General features: G+C 42.6%; 1 protein-coding gene across 1 annotated transcript in view; it reads right to left on the minus strand.

The window, feature by feature from the left end:
* Positions 1-7,391, minus strand: part of KCNJ3 (potassium inwardly rectifying channel subfamily J member 3) — a 141,196-nt gene extending 133,805 nt beyond the window's left edge. The window contains exon 1 of the mRNA XM_075529816.1: positions 6,693-7,391. Coding sequence (XP_075385931.1) covers positions 6,693-7,391 — 699 coding nt within the window. The remainder of the gene's footprint in view (positions 1-6,692) is intronic.
* Positions 7,392-10,115: the final 2,724 nt, after the last annotated feature.

The raw sequence follows: 10,115 nt of genomic DNA on the forward strand, positions 1-10,115 counted from the left end.
TTTTTAGATAGTAACATATTTAATCTTTCTTCATCATGTTACCTTCAGAATTATGATACAGAAACTTTCAGCTAAAATAGTTTGTTATGGTCTATATTATCATTTTTTTCTCTATAAACCTCATTTCAAAGAGAACTGGAACTATAATTACTTCCTAAATGAATGTGTGTAAGAGCAACAAAAATGAAAACCATTTCTAAAATTTTAAAGTGATACAGTAAGCTTTTATTAATTTCTAAAAAGCTGATAACTAGGGTTGACTTGTAGTTGATGAAATGATGAATTAGAATCATAAAATGTATTCAATTAATGCAAAAATGATGGGGAAGAGGTTAAGCAAATGATAAAGTTAATGAGAAACTTTATCATTCTCAAAATATTTAGAACATGCCATGGAAAATTTGGGCTGGAAAATGACTCCTATACATTTTAAATTATTCCCCGAGTATCTGGAATTTGGGGAAAGAGTCAAAGATCTTTCCTCCATTTTAAAGCTTCCTGGGTGAACTCTACTCTAGGAAATTCATAAGAATAGAAAAAATCAAGAAAATCTAAGGTTTAATTAATGTTTTTAAGTTCACTCTCCTAAAATCATAATTAGAATATCGTCAATTTAAAAATAATTTAGTATAGCTTATGTTAAAGCACAATTTTAAGGTATCCTCTAAATTCCATTTGGTATATTTACACATTTCCATCATATTCAAATTGATCTATGGGCAGAACTGAAGTTTAATTAATGACTTAATATGGAAATAATTACTAACTTCAAAGAAGTAACTAATTTCAAATCACTTTGAATTCTCTAAGACTTCTAAATGGCCTAGAGAAAATCAACTGTGAATCTGAAAACAGGTTTGAAAGTGAATCAGAAGTCATGGATACCTAAAAGGGACTACCACGCTCACTGTTTTATAGACAAGTAACTTTCATATCAGAGGAAAGACTGTTGATTGCCAAAGATACACATATTCACCACAACTTTGGGTATAAACATTTTAGCTACAGCCCGCCATAATGCCATTCACATTTGGCCATCCTCCTCCTGCGATAAAGGGGCTCAAGTGTCCCTCCATGCATCCAGCAGGGCCATGCTTTCCCCACAAAATCAATGTCTTTGCTGCCTTTCTCCCTTCCCTATAGCCCATAAATGTGTTTTAATAATAACGACTGTGCTTTTTCTTATCTTTGAGTGAGGCTCAGTAATTTTGAACTTAAAAATGTAAACACTAATCCCTAATTTATGAGATTTCCCTCTATTCTACTCCGAAGTTTGATCCAAGTCCTAGGTCCTATAAATCTCCACTGGAAAGGGGTTTTCTGCACCATGTAAGGAAAGACAACGAAAGGAGGGAAAGGTAAATGGAAAGAGAGACAGAATCCAAGGAAAAGTGAGGAGGCTAACATGGAAAAGGTCTGGCCTACCACCACCCCTACCCTCCATTTTGTCTAGAGATTCACTTCCCCTTTGTAAACGTGTAGTAATACATATATACTCTTACGTCTGAAATAAAACCAACTGCCCGTGAGGTCAGGGTGATATCTGAAAGCTAAAATTAGGATGTGAGACCAAAGCTAGAAGCAAGAGCAGCTACCAAAGAGCTCTGTGACGCAAAAAAAGTGGTTATGGCTTTGGCTTTGACACTCTGACCCGAATGAAAGCTTGGAGAGCATGAGCCTTATCCTAGGTGTCCTGACAGCTTGGATGATGCTCACAAGAACGTTCTTTAATGGATCTTCATTGGTGGATTTAATACAAATTTTAAATCAGGTGGGAGGGGTGGCAGTAACTGTCTCAAAATTAAAAGCTTTGGATTGTCTACAATGACAGTGTATGTTTCTTTTGACTCTTTACACTCGAAGTTATATGCATACTCAGGTGAAAATCTAAAGTGGTGATTTTAGTGCTCAGCTAATTATCCTATTAACTATGCTTGTTTTAGTAAAAGAAAGTGCCTTACAGAATGGAATATAATAGATTGTATGAGGTTTTTATGCCATTCAAATGAAAGACCCGCTTTAAAATCCTCTGAGGGCTTTTTATGGAAATTGCCGTGACTGTGGACAGGATTTGTAACCCTGCGTGCATATTCCCCTCCTACTCACCGTACTCCCTCCAATCTATCAAATGTGTTTTCCTATTTCCCTTTGTCACTTGTTCTTAGGTCCTGCTGCTTATTGGTGGGTCTTTTTGTCCCTTCTTTCTGTTCTCACTGGATCCCCTAAGCACAAACCACCGTGCATTTTTCAGGAACCATATGAAAAATAACAAATAAACAAAAACACAAAAAATCCCCTCACTACTTCTATTGAAAAGAAAGAAAAGAATGGCAAATGTAGCTTTAAAAGTGACCCTGTACTTGCTGGAAAATTATTATACTTATATCAGAGAAAGGAACGCTTCTCTGAAACTGTACTCTTTTAAAAAGCATACCAAGCCCCCCGAACAAACTCACGAAGCAATAAGGGATTTGGCCACCTGGAATTCTGGGCTATCTAATCTTAGACGCTTCGAACATTTTTAGTATTAACTTGGATGATGATAAAGAAAAACAATTGGCATATCCTAATGTGTGGATGCAATTTTCTAAAGAATTACTGTTTGTTTCAAGATTTATATCATAAAATGTTAAATGCAAATTGATCAAGATCATTAGAGTCAGTCATACAAAATAAAATCATAGAGTCAAAACGTATGTATGCATCAAGATATAGAATGAAGGTAGATCAATACATTCATGAGAAAAATCCAGGAGCCATGTGAACCAGGAATCACTGTCTTGAAAAGGCAAAGAAAATATCAGTGCATGTGTGAAGACTGTAATGGATTTGAGTCCCTGCAGCTACACTTGACCGCTCTTGTGTGGGATCTAAGCAGTATCTAATTTTCAATATCCATGTAAATGGGAAATAAAGCGATGGATGCATAAATGGTGTGTGATGTTAGAAGAGGAGAATGTACTCTGTTACCCTCAGTGAACCAACATGTAGGGGACCACAGCTGATCTTCCGGGAAAAGGATGAATTTCATATAGAAGGAATAGAAGGACCAAGAAATCAGTCTGGAGATCCATGAGACAAAAATGCAGCCTTCTGTTTTTTTTTAATCTGGGTGCAGTATAAATGCTTTTATGTTGTACAGTATTTAATTATTGAAGAGGAAATCATGTATTTGGAAAGATTTGCCTTGGTAACTATCAGTACCCTATGAGTTTATGCATATGTGTATGTCTTAGGGGCCATCTGAATAAGTTAATCTTTTTTTAATTCTGTAATGTGTTGAGGAACATGGTGTAATCATCCCCTAACAAGTTGCACACCAATGGCAGTCTACAATTAAACTGAGGTTTGTAGACTGAATGGGAGCTCCCAATCCTCTAGGCCTACTGGTAAATGAGAGGGGCCAGTGTTTCACCTGTTAGTCTCAATTCCCTGACCCAGACAACTTTATTAACATTCCCAATGGGGAGATATCTTAACAAGGCCACACTGTTTGTTGCCCATTCTATAAAGTTAAAAGCAAAGACAACTGAAATAAAAGGTACAAGTAAAAAGTTGTATGAAAATAAGAGGTAAGAGAAAGAAGATTGCCATTTTTAAACTTCAATAATGAAAGAGTCTTTAATACTTTCTGTGATTAGAAAACAGGAGAGCAGAGTTGAAAAAAATTGCTTTCTTATAAATGAATGTCATTCCAAAAGGGGTAGGGGGTGGGGGCAGGGGGCAGGGAGAGGCAGAGAGATTAAAAACAAAAACAAAAAACTTCTACCAAGAGTGAGGAAATACAAAAGCAATATGCATGGACAATTTACTAGTGGCAGTGATTCCAAAGCCATAGCTGTGTTTTTACGGTAATGAAAAAAAAATTAAACTGATTTACAACACTAAAAATTATTTTATATTGATATTGAAAACATTTTTTATTCAGTAAATAGAAAGCTGTAGTTGAAAATCTAAATAAAAATTAAGTAATAGAAAAAACTACCTATCATATATATTATACATAATGACTATATATCTAAACATATTTCTTGCTGCCTCCAGTATTCCAAAAACATATCTTCTTGTTAAAAATACAAAAATCTCACCTGTATAATGCCAAAAGGGCTAAAAGGGGGAACTGTGAATAGCTGCAATTGTTTACCTTTGAATACTCTAGTACTAATATTGAACTATTATTGCTTTGAAATTTTAGTTTAGCTTCTCTCTAAAAGTGCAATTGATGGTTTTAGGTCACTTCATTTCAGTCCCTAAGAGAAAATCAGAGTGACCTATTATAGAAATGTCTGCATTCTACTTTTGCTAAATGTTAGTACCTCCTCAAACATGAATCCTTTTAGGTGAAGTCCAAGAAATTAAAATAAGAATTCATTTTAATTATCATGGCTACAGGGGAAAAAACAAAACACCAATTGAACTACACTAACATGCTAGCTACAGAGTAATCATTGATCGACCCTTCAATGCACCAAAAAGCAGGGGAGACTTCCCCCATAATTTTGTGGCAATATAAATTGAATCCACATGACAGGTATTCTTACCTCTAACACTGACATCTTCTGCGTATATCAAATCAGGGGACTTTATAGGATTATGTTTATTATTTTCATTGAATATTATTCTTATCACCTTGTGTTAATATAGCACCAGACTCCAAAATGTGTCAACTTGTAAATTTTTCAGCTTAGGACATTTCTTATGGTACAAATTTCATTACCACTGCCCTGTGTCAGGGTAAATACTGGGTACTTTAAATTCACTGAACCTTTGTACATACACATAAACTGATTTGTAGATCAATTCCAATGATTTCTGCTTTACAAAAATAAGGACAATTTTTAAAAAACATGTCTCAAAACACATGACCTGGGAATAAACCTTTGTTTTAATAAATGATCTTTGTTTTAATAAATGACAGTGTATGTTTATACTCTGTAAAGTCTCGTTTTCAATTTCCAATAGACCAATATGGTCAACTACTCTCTGAGTATCTTCTATAAGCATGTCTAGGAGATATATACCATGAATTCCTTTAAAGAGACCTTTGTACTATTTTAGCTATCAAACCGCCGCTGTCTGGCAGGCCTGCTTAAAGAAAGATATACTTTGGCTTAGTCACGGAAATAAACACATATAAGAAACACCACTTCCATAAAAATAAAACAATTACTAAGAACAATTCAACTACTCAGTTCAAACAATGGTAAGTAAAATTCTAGACTAAGTTCAATTAAAAGAAACCCTTATGCAATTCACTGGAGTTAATTTTTAAAGAATATGCTCTATGTAAGACAATTACTCATAAATACTTTCATGAAAATATACATCAGACCCAACCTTGGAAGTTCCCACTAAGTTATACAAAATTCAGTATATGAACAGCACACAGCAAAGTAAACACAATGTGCATTGACAGGGCAATTTACCTGCTTAATTCTGTCACTAAACTGAGCAATCATTATTAGATTAGATTAGATTAGATTTTATAAATTAAGATGGAATATTACTCAAGATCAAAACTTTTTAAAAGCCCAATTCCTCACTTTTAACTACATCAGTTATGGCTGAAATATATATATATAAACTTGCATAGTGGAAATTGAAATGTTAAAGACAAAAAACAACTTGGAATTTATATATGATTTTTTATTTTATTAATATAACATTCTGCACCAGGTTCTGGTTCTCTATTCAGTCTCTGAGAAATATTCAATATTTTGAGGTTATCTTTTTCACCTTAGGAACATTTGAAAACTTATCAAGGCAAGTCCTTCAGAAAAATGAATTGCAACCAACATGTCTTAAAAAAAACCTGGGCTTTAATGCCTGGGTCCCTGACCCTTAATTGGATGTTATTAGGACAGGCTGCTCCTGTTCGCTGTGGTGCCCTCTAACGACCAGATGGACCTTGCTTTAATAACTTCTCCATGTGCAATTTGTTTTAGCATTTACACTGCTGATGGTAGGGAGAAATCCTCTTTCATGGAAGGGAGAGAGCTTGAAATGACATCTGCAATGGACAAAGGCTTCGCCCAGTAAAATTAACAAGAGGCTCTGGAGAAGAAGCACTCATGCTTTCACAGAATAGTTCTCTAGAGTAAAAAATATTTAGTAAAAATAAAAACTTTAAAGAATTAGGTGTGCGTTCTCCCACCTTGTCAAATGCTTTCTGGGGCTGTGTACTCTTAAAGGTGACCATCCTCAATGAGGGTTATTTGGGTAGGTTGAAATAAACTATCTACTAAGAACAGAAGGGGCAGGGGAGTGAGAGTCCTACGTGAAAGTTGAAAGAAGCCCAGCACCACTCTGCTAAAGGACAGCTGCTCCATTCTGATACTAGAGGTCCATGGAGGAGCAGGCACTGGTTCAATCAAAAGCTACATAAACAAGCAGGAACTGCGGGGAAGAGACCAGAGCAGCCATGCCCCCAGCGCTCCAGGAACCAACATCACCTTGTAACTAAGTATTACGAAGTGAGGTCCTCACGCCCAAAATGATAAATAGAAGCACGAGGTTGTGGTAAAAACAAACAAACAAACAAAACCACACTAATTTTCCTCTTTGCTCAATGCACCTCCCATCCTCAGCCCACCCCCACCAAAAGGGGCAATAGATCCCAGCTGAGTCTATCTCCAGGTGGTGCCTGAGGGGCTGAGCCATGCTCAGGTGGGGAAGGGGCGGGTGGCACTTACTTTGAGCAGCTTGCAGCGGATTTGCGCTGAGACCATGTGGCTGTTGCGCAGGTTGCCCACCCTGAACATGAGCGTGAGTTTGCCGTCCCTCATGGAGATGACCGCGTGCTCGCTAAACATGAGAGTCTCGGCGCGCTTCTTGGGCTGGGACATCTTGATGAACATACAGCCGATGAGGAAGGCGTCCACGATGGAGCCCAGGATGGACTGGAAGAGGAAGAGGATGATGCCCTCGGGGCACTTGTCAGTGATGTAGCGATAGCCGTAGCCGATGGTGGCCTCGGTCTCGATGAAGAAGAGGAAGGCCGAGGGGAAGTTGTAGACATTAGCCACGCAGGGCGTGTAGTTGCCTACGTGGGCTTTGTTCAGGTCGCCCCGGGTGTAGGCGATCACCCACCACATGGACGCCATGAAGAGCCAGGCCACGGTGTAGGTGAGGATGAAGATGAAGAGGTTCCAGCGCCACTTGAGGTCCACCAGGGTGGTGAAGAGGTCCGAGAGGTAGCGGCTCGTCTCGCTGCCCAGGTTGCCGTGCTGCACATTGCACCGGCCGTTCTTGTCCACAAACCGCTGCCGCTTCTTCTTGGGCACCAGCTGCTGCGGGCCCTGCCCTGGCCCCTGGGGCTGCAAGCCCGAGCCGCTCGAGGAGGTGGTCACTACCTGGTAATCGTCCCCAAATTTCCTTCGGAGTGCAGACATAATACGGAGGGGCGAGCCAGATTCAAATGCGAAGCGAAGGCGCAGGAGCCCAGCGCAGCAAACCCGCACCAATGAGGAAGTGGGGGTGGGGGTGGGGGCCCGCGGAGGGGGTGGGGGTAGGAGGCAGCTCACCAGCGGGGGGTGGGGTAGGGGTTGGGGGGCGTCCAAGCGGGTTGCCCAGGTCTTTGCCCCCTGCGGTCGCCGGGGCTTGTCCCTTGGGCAGGTGGCGTCCTTTCCCCCCCGCCCCAGGAGTCTTGGAAAAGTGTGCTCCTACACTCCAGGCAGGAGGGCTGCAAGGACCGCAACCCCCAGCGCGACGCTGCCTCCGAGCTCGCCCAGGCTTCTCTGCCCGGCCGCAGCCGCCCGCATCCCCGGCCACCTCCCCGGACTGTTCGGAAAGAATGAGTTGACAAGCGGCGCTCCCGGCACGGGCCAACGAACTCCCGGGGCTAAGCCGGCAGCCCTGCCCGGAGCAGACCCTCCCCGCGCCCCACCGCCCCCCCCCCCGGAGGCTCTGGGTCGCCTTGACCTCGGGGCCCCCCGCCTCCTATCTCTTGGCCCCAATCCAGCCCCCAGGCATGTCTGCCAAGCGCTGCTGCAACACCCCCGCCACCGGCCCTCCGGGTTCCGGGACTCCAGAGACTACTTCTCCCAGCACCCGCCAGCCGCCGACTTTCAGCGGACGCTGCCAAGGCCCTTGGCCCAACCCTCCAAAGCCCCCCCTCCCCAAGCGGCCGCTGCGCCCCGGGGAGACGCGGGCGGCGGGTCACTCACCCAGCGGGAGAGGGCAGAAGGCGCTGTGGCCCGAGGCAGCCCGGCCTCCCGCGCCGCGATCGCGGCTGTGCTCCTCGCTCCCCGCACCCTCTTTTTTCCGAGGTGCCACGCTGGCTTCCCTGAAGCAGCGCCTGGTGCCAGAGGACACCGGTCCGCCCCCGCGAGCAGACCCCGGCCCGCCCAGCACCTGCCGACTTGCGCGCGGGACGCTAGGGTTCCCCGGGCGCTGCGCCCTTCTGGCAGGCGACAGCAGGACTGTTGGGTGAGGCTTGAGCCTCGAGCTGCCGCTCGTACTTTCAGGTTAAACACTAAAACCGCTCTAATTTTTTTTTTCCTGTCTGCCGGTGGAAAGCCCTGTTTCCCTCTTCCTGGTGTCCCTCTCTACTGTCCGCGCCCCTTAGCCCCCGCTGGGGGTTGCTAGATGGGGACCCCGGCGACCGGCGTGTGGTGTGTGCCGGAGCGTGTGATCAGCTGCAGAGCTGAGCCAGAGCCTCACGTCCCTGTCCCTGCCTTCCCCCGCCGCTCCACCAGCCTGAATTGCACCTCCGCGCCTCAGTTGAGCCCGCAGTGTCTGGCAGCTCAGGCAAGGGAGCCCCTCCAATGAGAAGCCGCTCTAAATCTGCTCCCAGACGCCAGCCAGCTCCCCTTCTGCGCGCCCCTGCATCAGCCAGAAAGCCCCCAGCTAGCAGCAAATGCTGCTGGCTCTCCCAAAGAAGCCAAGTACAATATGTCTCTTGGTAACTAGGGCTCTCATTCCCACGGATGCCTGGATTTGGGGACGCATCATAAATAAACACAAATCTCAATTCGCTCCCGGATAGACAGATTCGGAACTCTAAAGTTGCCTGGTTGAAGGGAGGGGACGCAGTTAGGAGGGGACCAGAAAGTAGCCAGAAAAGCTTCACAGTCCTTGTTTAAAAAAAAAAAAAAAGAGCCCTATTTGATTGGGGCAGGGAATGTATGGATGTGCTTTATACAATTGATGTATGTATATGTATGGATTGTGATAAGAGTTGTATGAGCCCCTAATAAAATGTAAAAAAACAAAAGAGGAAAAAAAAGAGAAAATGATTAGGGCAAAGAATGTACAGATGTGCTTTATACAATTGATGTATGTATAAGTATGGACTGTGATAAGAGTTGTATGAGCCCCTAATAAAATGTTAAAAAAAATAAAAAGGCTTAGATTAGCCAGGGTTAATATATGACTGTTGCTGGGGAGAGACTGAATTCACATGTAACTTAATGGGGGCAAAGTGCAGAAATTCCTATTATGGTACCTATGAGTAAATACCCACTAATTTCCCACATTTTATGTTTGTTTTAAAATGTCACAGTATCTTATTGTATATTTCATTGAGTCCAAAAAATAGATTTTATTGCAAAATCACCAATTCAAGGAGTTATAAGAACCAAAGACTGCTACAGAGCTTTCGTGCAAAGGAAAATAAGCACATCATATCTCTTCCAGTTCTCTGCCACTACTCTGCTCTTCTCAGTCCTTAAAACTCAGGGCAGACAAGTGTGTGTCAGTCATAGCTAGTTACAACACTTACCAGTTGGAGCTCTCTTCGAATATGAAGAGGTTAGTAACTCTCTCTTATTCTTTCTTTCTAGGGTGGCACAAGGGAGAGCGACACCATTGAAGGAGGGAGGTACCTCCTTCATTAGCGTCCATCTTGCTTAAAAGACTGAGGAAATGATCAGCTCTTTGAGCTAGGGGATCTTTGCTTAAATCTTTGGCACCCGTTGGATTGAAATCTTGATGAGGCAAGGAAATTCACTTAAATTTGAAAATACCAAACCATGTGGAATTTAAACTCAGAAGCTACCATATCAGTGCCAATTCTATGGTCTTAGTCTATCAGATTCTGTACTTCAGTCTATCAGATTCTTCATTGCTTAAGGTTAAAAGTCTAGCATTGCTACTCCATATTTGATCATTCGGAT

Source organism: Tenrec ecaudatus, chromosome 13 (genome assembly GCF_050624435.1).
Source record: "Tenrec ecaudatus isolate mTenEca1 chromosome 13, mTenEca1.hap1, whole genome shotgun sequence".
Lineage (NCBI taxonomy): Eukaryota > Metazoa > Chordata > Mammalia > Afrosoricida > Tenrecidae > Tenrec > Tenrec ecaudatus.